The sequence below is a fragment of the Musa acuminata genome, chromosome BXJ3-4 (assembly GCF_036884655.1).
Source record: "Musa acuminata AAA Group cultivar baxijiao chromosome BXJ3-4, Cavendish_Baxijiao_AAA, whole genome shotgun sequence".
Taxonomy (NCBI): Eukaryota; Viridiplantae; Streptophyta; class Magnoliopsida; order Zingiberales; family Musaceae; genus Musa; species Musa acuminata.
The window spans coordinates 34,599,782-34,619,569 of NC_088352.1; the positions used below are offsets into that span (position 1 = coordinate 34,599,782).

Consider the following 19,788-nt stretch of genomic DNA (forward strand, 5'->3'; position numbering starts at 1 on the left):
AGCTGGTGCGGTGCTGATTCTGGTGTTACTTGGTAGGTGTTCATGTGGCCAGACTGGCGGCTGGTGCTTCGCAGAGGCCACGGCGTGCCACCCACCTCCTTGATCTTGGAACAGTTGCCGAGCCTGGCGGTAGCACGGTTATAGGCGATCAGCTTGTCGAGCACCCGCGGTGCTCGATATGGACCAGAAGCCCGACATCGAGATACAAGGAAAGGAAGGCTTGCATGACAGGTGAGAGAGTGAAGTTAATAAGTAGGAGGGCCATGTCTCCGGTCATCGCACCTTCTGCCAACAAATTGGAGCTCAAGGAGCAGCATGAGAGTAAGGTTGACTGCAACTCATAATTGCTAATAGTTAGTACCGGTTATAAGCAACTTCTTCAAGCTACGTGAATGTGCTTCGTGACAATGGTCAATTTCAATATGAATTGCAGAGCTAGCCTACATGCAAGTTGTGCAGCATGCAACAAAAAGGATACGTTTGTGTTTGCTCCTAAAAGAGGGATTGTAGTGATGGAATCACTGCCGTTGTTCCTTCTGCGCTCGTTGTGCCCGGCCAACTGCCTTCTCCAGCTCCTCTCGGACTCGTCGAACTCGGAGATCACATGAAACCTGCATCATGTTTCAAGTCCAAAAAGAAAACCTGTGAGTTCTATCGAGGTCTTCAGTTCAACTTCTCACTACTTCGGTGGCGGAAGAACCTGCTGCACTGCTGACAGAAGCGCTCGGTGTTAGACTCCGAGCACGACGGCTCTTGGAGTTTTGGAGTGCAGCTCGCACTCCTCCGCCAGAACCTGTCCACCTGGAACCTCGGCAGTCGAAGAACCAGCAGCGGGCGGCAGCCGGGGTATATGCCTGTGCTGGGCTGCAGCCTAGTAACAAGAGGACGAGCCAAATATGTGAAGGAGATCACCAGTTCCCGAGCTCCCAGAAGTCCCATAACGGGACTCGTCTTTTCCATGTTGCTCTCCCATTCTCCATCACTCCTGCAGCTGCTGCTACTACAAGTCACAAGCTGTTGCACTTTCTCGGACACACGGATAACGGCGGCTGCCTTCACCGTAACAAGACGCACATCACGCAGAGGACATTTGTCATGGGCTGAGACGTGTTCGCTTAATGGGCCGGTCTTGGATAACCAAATCTTGATCCGCAACCAATTGGATGGGTGACGATCACCCCTATAATTACCATTTTAGCCTCTACCGGGTTGCTTTTCTCCCACGACCGCGGATAGGCCCCAAGCTCTTCCAGTCTCGGCGAAACCCTAACCCCCGTCGAATTCGCTAGTTTCGTCGAATGGCGTCGAGTTGCGTGCGATCCATGAGCCGCCGCATCGCTCTGTCTTGCCTCGGGTCACTCGGTGTCAGATCGAGACCCGTCGCCGCCGCTCCGTGTCCGATCCGCCGCTTCTCTACCCTCTCCAGGTGAGTTTCTCGATTGGTACTAGGAGTCGTTTTTTGGACTCAGGTTTTAGTTGGCGCTTTTATTTGTGATTCGGATGAAGGATTCCTGTCGAGTTGGGGTGCTGCGGCGGCTCCCTGTTCCCGTTGCACAGCGCGGTGGCGGCGGCGAGGCTGACGTCGCGTTTGAGCGCCACCTCCCGCGGCGGCCGGGCTCTCTCACAGGGTATCCTCCGCCGCACCTATCCCGGACTCTAGTGCTGTCTTTGTTCTGTCAGTGTTTCCAGTTATCTGTGAGTAGCTTTGTTTCGAGCATTTAGTATTTTTGCTTTGCATCAAAGATTTCTTGCTACTAGTTGTGAATCTATTTGTAGAATGTCTACTTGTACGCTATGTTTCGACAGGAAAACTGAAGTCATCTCAAATTGGTTTTATTGGTTTTGATTTAAAACATTAACGAAGCCATCAATTGCTTAATTTGGGATGCGAATTGCTACATGACGCCAACTTTTGACTGTTTAGAACTGTTAGTTGTACTTAAGACTCTATATAATCAATTTGTCAACCCTGTATAAGTGAATTTTTCCTGAAGTTGTTTGTCTTTCTTAAAGAAATATTTTGGAAGTCGCCTCTTCCTCATAGTATTTCATCAAGTAGCCTCTTATGTGGTAAAAACTAAAAACTTTAATAAATAATGCATCCAAGACTATCATTGTTGGTAACAGTTTGACATGCTTAAAACCCATTATTACCAGGTCTAATTAAACCAAAATTAATTAAACTACATATATCTAGCCAACAATTTGCACAGTTGATTGACCTGTCCTGTGTGCTTGGTGTTTTGTTGGTGTGTGTGGGGGTTTTGTATTGTATTCCCTTGCCTTTGGCAGTTATTAATTGATTATGCATCATTATCTACTTTTTATAGTCTTCCTATTAATGCCTTACAAAAATATCTTGTTCTAGTCTTTGTTGAATGTCAACCTTATGATATATGGTGCGGTTGGGTAGCTGTTTTCTGTATGTTCACCGTGTTCTTTCTATTGTTCACATTGTATCTCTTTGAAGTGTCACCTAGTTTTTCTTAATAGACTAACCTTGGTTTTCCTTAATTGAAAGGATCAAGTAATTAACACTTTAACGTTAACTACTCTAAGTACATTTGGCCATTGCATTATATGAAGTAATTGATTGTACTTAAGTTGCGTATTAATTATTATTAAATGATTTATCTACTGAGAATTTTGTCTGCTATGTTGAGGATTGCAATTGCAATCACATCAAGTAAAACAAAGATATAAGCCAACTTTACTCCCACTGTCTTCGTCGGGCTTCTCTTTATGACGCTTTAAATTAGAAAAAAAATATATTTTTTGTGTGGAGGTCAGACCTAAGAATTACACATCAAATAGATGCAGATATGACAATTAGTATAGTAGCACACCTTTACAGAGGGATATTATGGCCTAAAAACTCATGATGCATCACTGCTAGTCACTTAGGTGCTAGTTAGGACCTCATTACTCTTATCCCCTAGCAAAAATTCTATTTTGAAATGGTTAGGTAAACTGAAGATTTACAACGCTCAAGAACAAAAGCCTTTCTTGATAGATATGTCATTGTTGGGCCTATTATTAGCTTTGTTGGAGGCTTTTGTTTAAAATTATGGTAAAATCTAGGACATTCTTGTGCCTGTTCATGGTTGTTCTGAAAGATTCTGTACAAGATAGATTCTACTTCCTGTTACTTCCTATGCCTGAAAGCTCTCTACATGCTACCCTGTATCAACCGTAAAGCAAGGTGCTTTGTATCTGATTGCTGTGAGGAAAACCGGTACAAGCGACTTTGCATGTTGGATACACCTTTATTTTACTGAAAATTCTCTGAGTAAGTATAATTTTTGGATTGAAATAGCAGTGAGATAGCTAGAGTTGAGTTTTTGTGCAATTCTTGCACAGAAGAATGTCATATTGTTTCCTATTAATTTATTTAATAGTTTTGGGAAATGCTAATAAGTTTGTTGCACTTTCAACTATTAGTACAGTTTAGAGTATAATGACATTGTCCTTTTTCCAGATCACATTGATGGTACATGAAGCAAAATTGCTTCATCCTTTTGCTATTTTCAAAGGTTGGTCCATACTTTTGTTGTTTCTCATTGCTGCCATGGGAATTGCTGATTCATCCTTTTGTATATAGGACTGCTTTGGTATTTTTCATCTTCCTGTTGGTAATTGAAATATTTTTTTCTTCTCTGATGAGTTTGTCCATTTGTATGTTCCATCCAGAGACGGGTCTTTCGGTCGGAAGGTGATTCTTGAAGTCTGACCACAGTCGGAGAGTCTTTTACCTGCTCAGGGAGGTGGGGGAGGTGCACAAATTTGTAGAACTCGGACGTCGATGAGTTCAAATTTTACAGAAAAAAGGATGTTAAATAATTGCTGAATTCAGAGTACCTCATTTCATAACTGACCTTCTATCTTCTTTTGTGCTGTATTTTTTTTCCCATCCATAATTTTAGTATGGTATGCTTACAAATCTATCAGCTTGAATTAGGTTTCTCTCCAATTTCAATTTCAGGAGAATAAAGGAACTTGAAATCTATGGATAACTGAAATGGAGAATTCATTACTTTAGTTGCTATTGAAAATTAGTACTAGGCAATTTTTTAGAACTATAGTTATTGACTTACGTGTGTTGATGGATCGTCCAAAAGTTGCTATTGAGCAATTTTTCTAGCACATAGGATGGCTGAGTTATCCACGGGGTCAATGTAACATGATGTTGTTTTCTGGGACAGATAAGTCAGTAGGTGGCTTGTCTGATCTAACCAATCTGCACTAGTGAATACCTCTTTGTTTGAATGAATCGTGTGGTCCTGTGTACTCTATTGGCTCCAACTGTTTACATGATTTAATATCATGGTCATGGTCTGGTCGGTTATCAGATGCGTAACCTTTATGAGAAACTAGTACATAAACGGTGGTGATTCATTATAATTAGCAAATTTGTTTGATGCTGATCGAGATGTGTGACGCAGCTACTAGTTCAGTTCAGTTCAGGGGAAACATCTACTCGGTTTGGGTGTCTGCTTCTTATGCATGGGGCGTAGGTACCGGCTTCCGTTTTGTAGCGTCGTAGCATCTGATCAAAGTTTACCAGCCACAGGTTGGTTGGTAAACAACGTACTCGAATGCGACTGGTGGAAGATGTGACAGGTAGAGTGTGTTTGTTGTATGGGAAATCACATGGTGGTCTTTTAGGTAAAAAAGTTTCGATCATCCTTGGCACTACTACTATTCTCGAATCAAATCCCCAAATGAAATCTTCAATTTGGTTGTATGGGAAATCTTTACACTTGCGAGATGGAGAAAAAAAGGTGATTTGACGATGGTAAGTTTCTAATCACCAACGATCCAAGGCCTTTGTGGATGTCAACCATGTCCCGCACATGGTAAGGTGTGTTTGATTACTGAGACTTTGGACTTCACATTGAGGCCACCTGCTCCTCCGACCAAGTTTCTTTTACCTCCCTGTTCTCTCTCTCTCTCTCACTCTCTGTCAAGATGCACAGATGACAACTTGCTAGCAGTTATGGTTGCACCGAGACCGAGGTAACTGCCAGTTAAGCAGCATCAATGCCCCGAACACGCTGCCGAGCTGCCAATGGTGTTAAATTCTCAAGGGAAGAAAGCCCCTGTTTTCTTCCATCTAAGTCTCCTCCTATATATATATACACAATTCACCCATTGGATAATGTAAAAGGCACAAAAAAATTCAAATTCCGAGGACGGGCGCACAGAGAAAAAGCAACCACCACGCAGATGGGTTAGAAAAGCCATGTCGGACGCCATCTGCCGCACGTGCGCTCCACATGCTCTGCACACTGGCAGCTACTGCTGCTGCTTTCGTCCGTCGTTAAAAGACGGAGAGGAGCTAAAGAGATCACTATGGAAGGAAAAAGGGAGGAGGGAAGAGAGAGAGAGAGAAAAGGGTTTTCCCAGGCAGGCCTTCTGACGACAGCCACGTGCCCGTGGTCCACCAGGGGATCCCGCGTGGAGCGGGATGCACACCCGCAGCTCCATCCTTCGGCAGCTACCCGACACGTGGAGGAGTGTCGATAGCGACCGCCACGTGATGATGGGATTGTCCAGGGGCGATTTCCGAAGTCGACCGCCGACATCGACGCGGGTCTGCTCACCCGCGGAGCACCCGCCACACGAACGCGTCGTCATTACCTCAGTTCGTGGAGTTAACTTAATCGGACGATTCAAGTAAACAAAAGTGGATGAAAAGGGAGGAAGAAAACAAGGGAAAGGAGGGCTGGCACTCAGGCCCGATCACGTGTAAGCGTGATCAGAGGCCACGAGCGAGCACGTGCGGGGTGGGTGGGTGGGTGTGCGATTCCTTCCCCGCCTCGGGATCCCCATCGCCCTCACGTGATTCGATGCTGCTCCGCCCTCCACTGTCCTCTTCCCACATGACAGCCACGTGGACGAACACCGAACCCGGACCCACCACGGGCCCCGCCCGACGCGACGGCTGAGGGATCCTCAGATTGACGACGCGACGGTGGCATATAAAAGAATTAAAAAAAAAAAAAGGTGCGTGGTCCTGGGCCGTACCGGGACAGGTTGTACAGCTGGCAGCCGAGGCCTCGTCCATCGCCCGGGTCCCGCCTCGGACGAGGTGTCGTACGGACCGCGTGCGACGCCTGTGTGCGGTCGCCCTCGTGGCCCGAAGCGGCGGGGAGGTGCAACGCCAGCCGCATGATTGCTGGGAGTCTCCTCCTCGGAGATTTCACAGCTGTATCCAGTTGTCTCGCGTCGGTAGTTTTATTTCCTTTCCCCCTTTAGCTTCTCGGCCATGTCAAACATATGAGAGAGAGAGAGAGAGAGAGAGAGAGAGAGGGAGGTAAAGGAAAGCAAAAGGTAAACGGTTAGAGAGAAAAGGGCGGAGCTTTGGTCCCCACGGCGTCCGACACTACACATGTCTTACCGACCACTCGCCTCACCCACAGTAACCTCCACCCCCTCCGGCTCATCGGCCGCAGCACCGCTGCGGACAGGGAACAGGACGCGTCCCGCTCCATTTGCGCCGCGGGGACCACCACCTCCTTATCCGATGGACAGCGCCTGCGCTATTCCACAAGCCGCAAGCCGATGGGATCCTTTCGTGCATGGACGGCAGCGTCGGAACGCAGTGGCCGCGCAGTCCCATGACGTACGGGTAAATCTTCCTTTAACGTCGTATAGACAGACAAACTCACCACCCTTGTATTCGTCCCCAGCTACTCCCCGGGCCGAGAGTCGGTCTCCGCAGTCACCGTTGGTAGGCATCAAGATGGCCAACCCAAGTGCATGTCAATCAAGCCACATACAGCATGAACGTGGCCATGCCACATGGGCAGTACCTCTGTCACAAAAGAAAAGAAAAAATAAATAAAGAGAAAGAGAATATAATATATATAATATATATATATATATATATATATATATATATATATATATATATATATATATATATATATATATATATATATATATATATATATATATGTGACAAAACTCACATGGTAGAGGGATAAATATGAGGGGGCAGCAGAAGAGGAAAAAGAGAGGAAGCAGTGAAAGTAACAGGACTTTAAAGAGAGGAAGGGAGGTGGGGGCGGGACGAGACGAGGGCAAGGGATGGATCAAGTGCACGAGCCACGACTCCTTTTTTTAATGTGCTTTCCACCCGGTCCTTCTTCCCAGTCCGAGACCCTCATCACTTCCGCATCGCCATCGACATTATTTATCATTGGCCTCATCATGACCGGCTCCATTATTTGTAGCAGAGTTGCAAGTTAATGAGTGCCATATTGACCCCAATCCCATCGCCATTTCTTCTCCCTTCTTTCGCTCGCCCTCTCTATATCCACCACCACCACCACCGCCACCCCCCCTAACTAGGAAAAGAACAAGATTAAGTGCCCCGAGGACCATCGTCCTTCGTTGCTCCCCTTCCCTTTGGCGATGGTTCCGGAGTGGGAGATGGCAACGGGGGTGGATTTTGGGATGGGAATGGAATTTGGATCCGGAGCTCGTTATTCGACCACAGCACCTGTTGTCGCGCCGCTTACTCCTACCACTAGCGCTACTGCCACTACGCCTGCCTACCTCTACGGGGCTCTTCCGCCCACCGCCGACGCCAGTCTCCGCGTCGATGACCTCCTCGACTTCTCCAACCACGATCTCTACGCTTCTGTTGGCGTCGACGCTCAATTCTACGCCACCACGACGACCGTGCCCGGAAGCGGTCCGCCGTCGGGACAGACGTTCTCCGGTCGCCAATCTCAGCACACCACCTTCGACCTTTACATTCCTGTGAGGCAACCACCGGAGCTCCGAGTATGATCTGCACGCGCTTGCTTTAGATGAACGAGTGCTTGAAGCTTTTGTATTGTTTGTGCAGCAATGCGAGGACGCGGCCGAGCTCGAGTGGCTGTCCAAGTTTGTGGAGGACTCCTTCTCGGACGTGCCTTCTTATCAGTCCGGCGCGGCCGTAATTGCGCCCTCGTGTGAGGCGCAGCTCCGGGCGGAGCAGTCGGCCAACGGCCGCGGAGCTCGGGGCAAGCGCTCGAGGGCGACCATCGGTGCCGTTTCGGCCGCCGCATGGTCCTCATTGGTGACGCCACCGCATCCACCGGCGCAGAACTCGCCTTCGTCTTCGTCCTCGTCGTCGTCCTCCGAGTTCTCTCCGTCGAGGCCGAAGGCGGGCGGTGCCGACAACGGAAACAGGGGCAGCAGAGGGAAGAAGGGCGGAGGAGGCGTGGGGTTGGAAGGCGGGGTGCGGCGCTGCACGCACTGCGCGTCGGAGAAGACGCCGCAGTGGCGGACGGGGCCGCTGGGGCCGAAGACGCTGTGCAACGCGTGCGGCGTGAGGTTCAAGTCGGGTCGGCTCGTGCCGGAGTACCGGCCGGCAGCCAGCCCCACCTTCGTGCTCACGCAGCACTCCAACTCCCACCGCAAGGTCATGGAGCTCCGCCGCCAGAAGGAGCTGCTGCTCCTCCGCCACCAGGAGAACGACCCCTCCTCCGGACGGCCGGATCTGCTGTTCAGCGACTATGGGGTTTGCTGAGCTCAAGCCAGGCCCCGAAGCTGCCCACGGCCGGCCGCCGGCCGGGCGGTCGTTCTCCCACCACCGCAATATGGTTCCCTTGTTTCTAAATTTGTGCCCCCAACAAATTCTTGGGTTTCTGTTGTGAAAGGGTGTTCCCGAATCGGACGGTTGAGATCTCATCGAACGGTCTATCTAGATAAGAGATAGGAGTAAAATAAACAAATGAAATGATGGAATAGGGGATGGGAAAGCACGTGACTTGCCGCTGCAAGTGAAGTGAAAAGAAATAAATATCTCGGTAACGTGATGACAACGGGGCGACGGTGAGGAGACGAGCAGTAGTTGTTCCTCTCCCACCTCATGCATGTTTCCCCGGCTAATGACATGCAAATCCTATCCTTGGGTTCGGTCAATCATGGAGATGCTTTCTGCCTGATAGAACGATTGGGTAGGGAGGGAGGGAGGAAGAAGGTAAGAAGAGGAGTGTTATTTACACTGTTCATCCCTTCGTTAATCCTCAATCCTCTTGTGCACGCCGACATGTTTATACGTATAAGGTTTTCGTAATTCTATAATAGAAATATTAGACAAAAATAAAGTGGTCAATCCTGTTGAGTTTGTCATTTCTCACTCGACCTGAGTAGTTTTGCTAGGCTTAAAATCCAAGAAAAGTAATATCACCTTCCAGTTATATTGGTTCAACTCACAGTAGTTACAATGGAGCTATAAGCACGCTAAAACTCCAAACTCAATTATTAACGACCACTTAGGAATCATAAGATCATAATATTCATCTAACAATAATAAAAGATGATCACGATATAGGTAAATACAGAATGATGTTTTTATATATTTTTATATATTTTTAATTCTCAATAAATTTATAATTTAAGAATTAATTACATATTTAAGTATAAGATTTTAATAGCGCATGATTGAATGAAATATCTCTTTCAAAACATGTATGAATATGTATTATCTTAATAAATAAAATTTTTTTTTTTTTCAGAACAATTTCTTATGAGAGCTTTTTTTTTTTTTTGCTTCGAGCATAGCTCTCTCCTCCTTTTATCTTAGCTTTATAACTTTTTATGCTTTTGGATTTTGATGTTACATGAAAGATGAAGTACAACTAATGTCATGTCATTTGGTCTAAATCACTGATCAAAATATTTAAGCTGAAATTAATAATACGACACTCATCAGACCCAATCTTAATCTTGTCCACTTTCGATATGGGATTAATCAGGGGTGTTACAATTAATCTTTTCATGCAGCACTATAGTAGAAGCATAGTCCAAGTTACGTATCACTCTCACCGATCATTCTTACACTCGCATGCTAAGTTTTTTATATACTTTGATAAAAATAATATAAGAGGAATGTACTATTATTGATTATAAACAAAACCTAAAAGTTATAATAAATAATTTGACTTTAATAAGTCATCCCTTAAGTGACGATGAAGAAGTCATTTTTCATATTCTCAATGACTCAAAAGACGAATATAAGGAATTGTCGATAATAATTCAGGCACGTGACTCACCAATATCATTTGATGAACTATATGATAAATTGATTAATCATAAAATATATATATAATAAGAATAGAGAAAGACAAGACCAACAATCACAGTCCAATTCAATTAAAATTTTAAAAGAAAAGACAATATAGAAGTGAAGAGTGCTTCTCCTATCCTCATCCCCCATCCCAACCTCATTTCCCATTTAGATGGGGGCAGAAATGAGAAATCTCCATTAGTAACGAGGAACTCATATATTATTTATATTCTCCTAATTAATTTATTTAATTAAAAAATATCAATTAATAATATCAATCTTTACAACTAGTAAGTATTATACCTCATGCCCATTTTTTTTAACACGTGTATAGAATACTTTCTATAGAAAAATTCAGAACAATATACACTAATAAAATAACTTATTCAAAATAAATTTTAATTTAAAAAATAAAATAAAATTTGGCATTAAAAACTAACTCATAATGATTCTAAAAACATATAGTCATAAATCTAAAAAATCAACCTTGATAGAACAATTAAAAACAAGGATCAATATCAAGTCTCATATCAAATCTCAGGTTGCAGACTAAATAGACTATACTCCCAATAGTCGATAAAGATATTTTATCCTTCAGGATGGATTCTCTTCTCTCCTAGATGAAATGAATTCATATCATAATTCCAATAGCAGATAGAACAATGTTCCTCAGCTACCAAGGTGTAGATACATTCTTTCTAACAATAGATGGAGGAACTATCTAGTTGTCACGTTTAATGATCCACTTGCCCTTGAAAGGAATCACCCTTCAGTATAATGGATCACGGATCACTTATAATTGATAGGGATCATCTATGTCCTTTTATCATAGTAGTATCATATATCTTATTTGTCTTAAGACTTGTGCTATCATATATATATCCATAGATCATACCAGAAGGATTATATGGGAGATTCAATTTAGTAGGTGTCACTCGATATATGATGGGCCTGAGGCTCTTGTCATATAAGGCATGATTGGTAAATATCTTACATCCATATTAATATCAGTAGATCAGTTATCTGTTAAACAATCATAATTAAACTCATAAATCAACCTCAATAACTTAAAACATAAATGACATATCAACATCATTAACATCATGAATCAAAACATAATTAACCCTCAATTAGCTTGAACCTTAATTGAATTAGTCCATTTGAATCAAATTTAATTAAACTAGAACCTAATTGAACCAATTAACAATCTTCATAAGACTACTAGAATCATCCCAGACTAGTCTAATTTATATTTAGTTAAGTTGAATTTGAGTTTGAATTAGTCTAGTTCATTTCATAATCATCCTAAATCGGTTAAATCAAACTAGTTCGATTCAAGTTTAATTAGGGGTCTATTGGGTCAAAATCTATTAAAGTATGGGCTGGCTCAAGCAGTGCCCACTATTGTTGTGGGTGAATTTTTGCCCAAATCTGTACTAAGACAAGGATTGAAAAGGGTCTTCTAGGCACAAATTCAGGCTCAAAACGCATGAAGGCATCGGGTAGACTATGATTCAAGCAACTACTAACATTATGCATCCTAATTTCATGGTGGTGTTAGGAGCTCAGTTGAGCTGAGATAGGGTTTTCCCTACAAGAGAACCTCTTATTTGCACCTTCACCTTTATCATAAACAGTAATTTCATCTTTTGAGCACCTTGTTGTATCATTTATTTCATCTTTTGAGTCTTCCATTGGAAAAGATTTTAATTGAGTTTATTGAGCGCAAATGATAGAATCAAGTAAAGATAGCATCCCTATCTTTTGAATCTAATTCAGCTTCTTTCTATAAGTGCTTAGTTTGTTTTTGATCTAGCTTGTGATCTCGTAGACTTGGAAATGCTTCAAATCTTTTAATTCGAAAGGGCTTATATTCATTTTTGAACTAGAAGTGAGTTTATTACGTTCTTTGATTGGAAGACCAAGAATCTTATATATATATATATATATATATATATATATATAGGAATAATCATAATCGGGATATGAGATCCCATTTATATAGTAACTTTTATGCCCAATAAAGTATTATTAAATTTGAAGTAATCTCATAAATATATGAGATCCCATTTACATACTAACTTTTATATCCTATAAAGTATTATTAACTTTGACATAATCCCATAAATTCTGAAACCGGCTTAGGTTTGAAAAATATCTATCGGTTGATCGAGCAAAGTTGTAGGTTGTCATATTCAAAATAATATCATATAAAATGACAATGAATCTTGATATTGTGTGTTCTGGTAAATATCGTTATGGGTGATTTGAATAATGCTAGAATTATCATAATAAATTTGTGCTATAGACGAGGTTAAGACTTTTAAGAAACCAATATAACCAAAGTAACTCTAACATAGTATGAACGAGAGCATGATATTTTGCTTTGGTACTTGAAGGGACAACAATAAGAACACTAGGTTTACGTGGTTCAGTCAATTGACCTATATCCACAAACGAAGAGAAGCAAATCACTACTATAAAAGAGACAATTACAAATGTCTTATAAAAATATTCGTAGGTTATAAAATGCTTGAAACTACTAAACAGGAAAAATCAAAAGCAAATAATTAAGTTTTCTTATGGTGTATCTGGCTTCAAAACCTAGGCCCTTATTTATAGTTGTAATAGGAGATAACAAGCTTGATTTTCCCGACGTGGGACTATGTGGGACTTGTCAAATTAACAAATTTCCACCTTGGCATGTCCCAACATTGACAATCAACAAAACTTGCTCCACCTTCTTCACAAAAGCCCCAACGGGCAATCACCAATAATGAACACCAACTAAGTCCAAGCATTGCTTGAACTTGTAAACTAGAAGAGGCTTCATAAGCATATCAACTGGATTATCCTTCATATGAATTTTCTGAACAAGGACCTTTCCCTTAGCAATGATATCCCAAATAAAATGAAACTTCACATCAAAGTGTTTTGTCCTCTCATGATACATCTAGTCTTTAGTCAAATGAATAGCACTTTGATTATCATGGTAAATTGTAGTAATACCTTGATGCAGACATAATTCTCCAAATAAACCTCTTAACCAAAAAACTTCTTTAATCGCCTCTATCACTGCCATATATTCTTCTGTAATAGATAAATCCATGGCAGGTTGTAAGGAAGCTTTCCAACTAACTGTATAACCACCAATGTAAAAAACATAATATGTCAAATATCTTCATTTATGAAGATCCGCAGCATAATCAGAGTCGACGAAACCAACCAAAGTGCCATGATTTTTCCAAACTCCAAACAAGTATCTAAAGTCTCTTGCAAGTATCTGAGAATCCACTTCACAGCCTGCCAATGTGTTTTACTCGAGCGAGATATATATCTGATAACCACACTAACTGCTTGTGAAATATCTGGATGAGCACAAACCATTGCATACATAATATTGCCAATGGCACTGGAATATAAAACTTGGATCATATATTCTTCCTCTTCAACTGACTGTGGTGATTGAGCAACAGATAGCCGAAAATGGCTAGCAAGAGGAGTGCTCACTGGCTTAACATTTTTCATGCCAAACCTCTCCAAGACTTTCTCGATGTAATTTTTCTGGGTCAGAAATAATTTTTCAACTACTCGTTCTCTTTTGATCTCCACACCAAAAAATTTCTTAGCTGCACCAAAATCTTTCATTTCAAATTCACTACTCAGTTGCATTTTCAAAGTATGAATTTATGACAAATTCTTAGTTGCAATAAGCATATCATCAACATAAAGCAACAAATACATAAAAGAGCCATTAGTTAACTTCCGGAAGTAGACACAACTATCATACATGCTCCTTGTGTAATCATGACCCAACATAAAAGAATCAAACCTCTTATACCACTATCTTAGAGACTGTTTCAATCTGTACAAGGATTTCTTTAACAAGCAAACATGGTCTTCCTTACTGTCAACTTCAAATCCATGAGGTTGCTCCATGTAAATTTGTTCTTCAAGTTCACCATGTAAGAAAGCTGTCTTGACATCAATTTGCTCCAATTCCAAATCATACATGACAACTAAAGCAAGCAAAACACGAATAGAGCTATGTTTAACAACAGGTGAAAATATGTCATTAAAATCAACACTATATACCTAACTATAGCCTTTTGCAACCAATCATGCTTTGTACCCTGCATCTTCAACCCTTGGAATACATTTCTTCCTTTTGAAGACCCAATTGCTTCCAACAATTTTCTTACCCGAAGGAGGCTTTACAAGATCTCATGTTCTATTCTGGTGGAGAGATTCAATTTTTTCATTTATCGCAATCAACCACTTAGCAGAATTATCACAAGAAATTGCATCTGAGTAGGTAGTAGGCTCACTAACTTCACTTGTTTCTTCTGCAGCAGACAAAGCATATGCAACCAAATTTGCATATCTTTGTGGTGTTCGAATATCTCTCCGTGATCTATCCTTGGCTATCGAATATTGCTCTTCCTCTGGATCATCTTCGTTAGTAGACTCGGGACCCTCTACTAGCATTCTTTGAATAGAAGAGTTCGACTGAAAAGAATCAGAACTACCAATCTCAAGCTCCTCCTGCTTCTGCGTACTATCATTTGTACAACTAGTAGATTCCTCTTTGGAAGATAACATAGATAATTCATCAAAAGTAACATCTCTACTGATTATAAATTTTGGGGATTTGGGATCAGAACATCATAATCTGTATCTTTTCACCCTAGAAGCATACCCAAGGAAAATATACTTTTTAGCTCGAGGATCTAATTTTTCTTCATTTACATGCATGTATGCTGGACATCCAAAAAATTTTAAATCAAAGTAATAAGCAGGAGTACTTGACTAAACTTTCTTAAGAGTTTTAAAATTAAGTGATGCAGAAGGAGCGAGGTTGACAACATAACATGTCATATTAATCGTCTCTACCCAAAAGTCCTTTGTCAACCCTACATTTGAGATCATACACCTTGCTCTCTCCAAGAGTATTCTGTTCATACGTTCGGCCACACCTGATAGGGGAAATAATGGCGACATGATGTGCCAGGACAACGGTCCCACCAGGTACCACGCTGCCCGATGAGGAAGGTAACAACACTGACTTGACCCGCGCTGACGACAGCCGCCGTCGAACAGCGACTTCCAACCCCGCACGCTTGTCCACAGCAAGACAAGACAACTACCGACCCCAGCCCATACCCTGCGGCGATCCGGTCCCCCACGCAACGCCAACGACCGTGTCAAACGCCATCAGAGGTACGACCCTGCTCCTACGGGCAGCCACATCAAGTAACATCAAACCTCATCTATAAATACCCCTGAGCTCTAAACAAAGAAGGGGGGACATTCCCTCTCCTAAAATCCCCTCTAGATCACTGACTTGATCGTCGGAGGGGTCGGGCCGAGTTCCCGACCCTACCTGCGTGCAGGGGCCAGACCGGGCCTCCTCTTCCCGACGTTGCAGCGAAGCTTCCCGCCCGGCGCAACATCCCGACCGGACCACTGTGACCAGCCACCGAGGGACCTCGAAGGACGTCGCTCAAGATCCTCGACATCCGGACCCCCGAACCGAGCCGCGTCGGCCCCGAGGCCACGGCTTAAATAGTTGCCCCCCGCAACATTTTGGCGCTAGAAGGAGGGCCTCCGAAATGTCGACTGATCAGCAGATCCGCCTTGGCGAACCTACGGCTACGGAGTCGCGCCCGGTCGGGACCCCAGGGGATCATCCCTTGTGGGAGGAGCTCCGAGACGAGCGCCCCGTTGCGATTACGGAGCGATATTGGCGGCTATTCAATGATCCGGGCTTGTCGCCGCCTGACGCCCCCATCGGTCCGCCATCCGTTTCGCCCGAGGCCTTCCACGATCTCGCCCACCAAGTGCAAGCACTGGCGAGCATGGTGCAGACCATTGTCCCGCTCATCCCTCAGCCAACGCCCTTGGCTATCGAATATTGCTCTTCCTCTGGATCATCTTCGTTAGTAGACTCGGGACCCTCTACTGGCATTCTTTGAATAGAAGAGTTCGACTGAAAAGAATCAGAACTACCAATCTCAAGCTCCTCCTGCTTCTGCGTACTATCATTTGTACAACTAGTAGATTCTGCTAGTCATAGGTGCCCAGCAAGCCAATCACGTGAGTGATGGCACGTGTGACTTGATACAGAATCTTTTTGCTTATTATATTTTGGCGTATATCACTTTATAACTATTGCATAAATGCATATATATTGTGATGTCCTTGGATTTGTGCAATGGGAATCGGATCGTGATGAGATCACGATAATGAGATCGATTCACCTTTAAACACATATCCTAAATAATCCCGGTCATAGGTTACTCGAGAGGGACATCGTGATAACCGGATAGACTGGTGTGCTGTATACCCGTCCATATGATGGATGCAGCTGGTCTCATAGCTGCTCGTGTAGGGACACTAGGGATACAGTACAGGTGCTCATTGGAGAATGAGTTCACTGATTGATCCGCTTACGGAATGCTGGATGGTTGATGATGCCTTATTGTCAGACAACGATTCCGTAGTCCTAGTGGTGTATCTGGTTCTTAGACTTGAGACACCAAGGATGTCCTGTATGAGTGCTCCACTCTTTGATACCAGACTTATAGGTTTGGCTGTTCCCAGATCTAGTACAGCTGGTCATTGGGAGTGGTAGTCGACCTTACGAGGGCTATTGAGTGTCGATAGAGGATCATCCACTCTCGGTATCATGAGAGGAATATCCCATGTGTTCTTGCTCAGACAAATCCCTGGCCAGGGTCATTCGGGTTGAGAGAGAAAGAGTTCTCCGGGAGAATCCGATTAGAGCGAGACTCGAGTAGAAATCGTATGGGTCTGACAGCACCATGCTCGATATACGGTCTCTGGGATATTAGATGGATGAGGGACTATAGGTACATGGTAACTGAGGACAGACAGGTCCAATGGATTGGATTCCCCTGTATCGTCTGGGGACTACGGCGTAGTGGCCTAGTACTTCCGTAGTCGATGAGTCGAGTGAATTATTACAGAGATAATAATTCACTCAGTCAGAAGGAGTTCTGACAGGTATGACTCACGGCCAGCTCGATATTGGGCCTAGAGGGTCACACACATATGGTAGGCATTGCGATGAGTAGAGGTTCGGATATGAGATATCCGACGGAGCCCTTGTCTTATTGGATGCAGATCCAATACCCACTAGGGAAGGACCTATTAGGGTTTGACACGGGATCTCTATAAATAGGAGGGATTCACAGCCTCATAGGCTAGAGTCTTTGCTTGCCCTTCCTATTCTCCTCTCCCTCTCCCCCTCAGAGTAGGCCTGGAGTTTTGAGGAGCGTCGTCGCAACCCTGCTGTGTGGATCACCGCTAGAGAGGAGGACGCTTGACCTCCTTCACCCTCTCCTAAGGATCTGCAAGGAAACAGGGATATACGATCTCCCTAGGTAACACAATCAATATACGCAGTTTTATGTTTTGCGGATTTTTGCGCACCAATCTTCGCACGACGATGAACACCTTTTTGGGAATCGGGGATTTTTGTTTTCTTGTTCTTCCGCTGCGCATATGATGTCGCCCCCTATGATTTCCCAACAGTGGTATCAGAGCCAGGTTGTTCGTGCGAATGATTGGTTTTGAACTACGTGTATTGTGTTTAGGAAGAATTTTGACGTCAAAATCGTTGACGCAAAAACGAGGAAGGGCAGCAACAGTTGCTGCCCTCGATCTGCATGCCTGCAGCCACCTACAGTGGCAGCCGCAGTCGCAGCCAGGCAGCACAGCGCCGGCGCATGCGCAAGCGCTGTGTCTGCAGCAGCCGGCCGGCGGCCTGCTTGCAGCAGGCTTGCTGCCGGCGGGGCTGGCAGCCCGCGGGTAGTGGCGCCTGCGGCCGCTGAGCCCGAGCGCAGAGGCGCCGCGGGGCAGCAGCGCGGGCTGAGGCACCGCAGGGCAGCGGCGCCTGTGGCCGCTGCTCCCACGGGCAAACACCCCGCAGGGGCGGCCGCCAGCGAGGCAGCACCGCCTGCGGGCGCTGCCTCGCCGGCAGAACTGCCCGCGGAGGCGGCGACGCCCGCGGGGGCGCCCACCTGCAGCGGCAGCGCTGCCAGCGGGCGTGCCACCCGCAGGCGAGGGCAGCGCCCCGCCCCTCGCCGCACAGGCCGCCGCCAGCAGGGTGGCGGCGGCAACGGCAGCAGTAAAGGGCAGTAGGAAATTAGGGTTTTCTGGGAAAAAGACAGTTTTACCCCTGTGAATTTGAGAAATTCCAGTTTTTGTCTTTTGTCCAAATTACGAAAATACCCTTAGGAATTGAGAAATTCCCTATATATCCCTGATTTCAGAAAATATTAATTAATTAAAAGGTTTAGTTGATTATTATTTTTATTATTATCTAGTAGTCCTACATGATGATGATTATTTATACATGTGATGTATGATGAGTGGACGGATGATCATGGACCGTGTGATGTGTGTACTTGTGATTATTATTATTGAGGTCTGCGAACCTCCATTATATTTCTCGTTTATTGTCGGGCCTGCGTGCCTATGATTAAGTTGTAATCACATGAGGAGGCGCAGCGGGAGCGTGGAAGCCATAGCGGGACCCACGAGACGGACGATCGTGATGCATGGAGATGCATCAAGATGTCGACGGAACCAACGAGGACGAGATGGACGATCACAAGGCATGGAGATGCACCGTTGCACACATAGATCTTGATGTGAGTGATTAGGCCTACTGGCTCGGGCCTAATCATATTAGGTTGTGGTCCATGATCATCTGGTGTGATTGCTTATACACATACTAGATATGTATATATATTTGCATGCGATGTAGATATATATTAAATATGCATATGTGTGACATGTCATATTAGGAGACCAAATCATAGAAACATCTCTCGATAATATTAAGTCGGTAAACGTGAGGCAATTAGATTGACCCACGTGGCCTTCCATCGTTATGAGTAGGAACCGAATCCCGGTGTAGGTTGAGTTGGTCGAGTCCCTCGAGACTCACCTATATCGCGATTCGCTATCTTGCTTACGACATAGAGATGTCACCGGTGACCTGAGGGCATGATATGCTTGGTCGAGTCCCTCGAGGGTATATCATCAAATCAGACTCATCTTGTAACGAAGGTGTTGACTTAACCGAGCATCATGGTTGGTCGAGTCCCTCGAGGCCATGGTGATTCGGAGGCCGAACAGGACGGGAATCACAAGGAGTTGTGATCGGCAAGAGTTGTCTACCTTTTAGGCTTAGTGTGATTGGTCGAGTCCCTCGAGGTTACACTAAGACGCTGATTGGATCCTGATCCCCACTAGAAGTCTGCCGGAGACTTCCGTTTCACGTGCTGAGGGTGTCGCGTGACTCGTTAGTAAAATAGTGGGAGCATTTTAAGATAGAAGTCCATATCTTGATAGTTTATTTCTTGCAAAATCTGCATGTTATTCATTTTTGCTACATCTTTATTTTCAGAAAATGTCGCTTTCAAATCCCTTACGTGGCATACTTGATGTCAACCGCCTCACTGGTCCAAATTATACGGATTGGCTCCGTAACTTGAGAATTGTTCTCACAGCGGAGAAAATCGTGTACGTCCTTGATACAGTGATGCCTACGCCCGAAGAAGGGGCAAGCGAGGATGAGATCGCTTGCTACGTGAAGTACATTGATGACTCCACTCTTGCTCAGTGCTATATGTTGGGCTCTATGACTCCAGAGTTACAGAGACAACATGAAAAGATGGATGCCAGATCCA

General features: G+C 44.3%; 2 protein-coding genes across 4 annotated transcripts; both read left to right on the forward strand.

Annotated features, from left to right (window-relative positions):
- Window positions 1-1,208: 1,208 nt before the first annotated feature.
- On the forward strand, window positions 1,209-3,942 carry LOC103984513 (uncharacterized). Of its 2 annotated transcripts, XM_065146844.1 has the most exons (4): window positions 1,209-1,426; window positions 1,507-1,628; window positions 3,479-3,533; window positions 3,691-3,942. In XM_065146844.1, exons 1-3 carry the CDS (start codon window positions 1,299-1,301, stop codon window positions 3,496-3,498), a joined length of 270 nt encoding a protein of 89 aa, XP_065002916.1. In that variant the 5' UTR covers window positions 1,209-1,298; the 3' UTR covers window positions 3,499-3,533; window positions 3,691-3,942. The 2 variants fall into 2 exon arrangements, with proteins under 2 accessions (XP_065002916.1, XP_065002915.1); XM_065146843.1 differs by lacking the exon at window positions 3,479-3,533.
- Window positions 3,943-7,117: 3,175 nt separating this feature from the next.
- Window positions 7,118-8,690, forward strand: LOC103984360 (GATA transcription factor 4). Of its 2 annotated transcripts, none has more exons than XM_009401875.3 (2): window positions 7,118-7,794; window positions 7,859-8,690. In XM_009401875.3, exons 1-2 carry the CDS (start codon window positions 7,420-7,422, stop codon window positions 8,522-8,524), a joined length of 1,041 nt encoding a protein of 346 aa, XP_009400150.2. In that variant the 5' UTR covers window positions 7,118-7,419; the 3' UTR covers window positions 8,525-8,690. The 2 variants fall into 2 exon arrangements, with proteins under 2 accessions (XP_009400150.2, XP_009400219.2); XM_009401944.3 differs by having other exon boundaries at window positions 7,132-7,770.
- The last annotated feature ends 11,098 nt before the right edge of the window (window positions 8,691-19,788 follow it).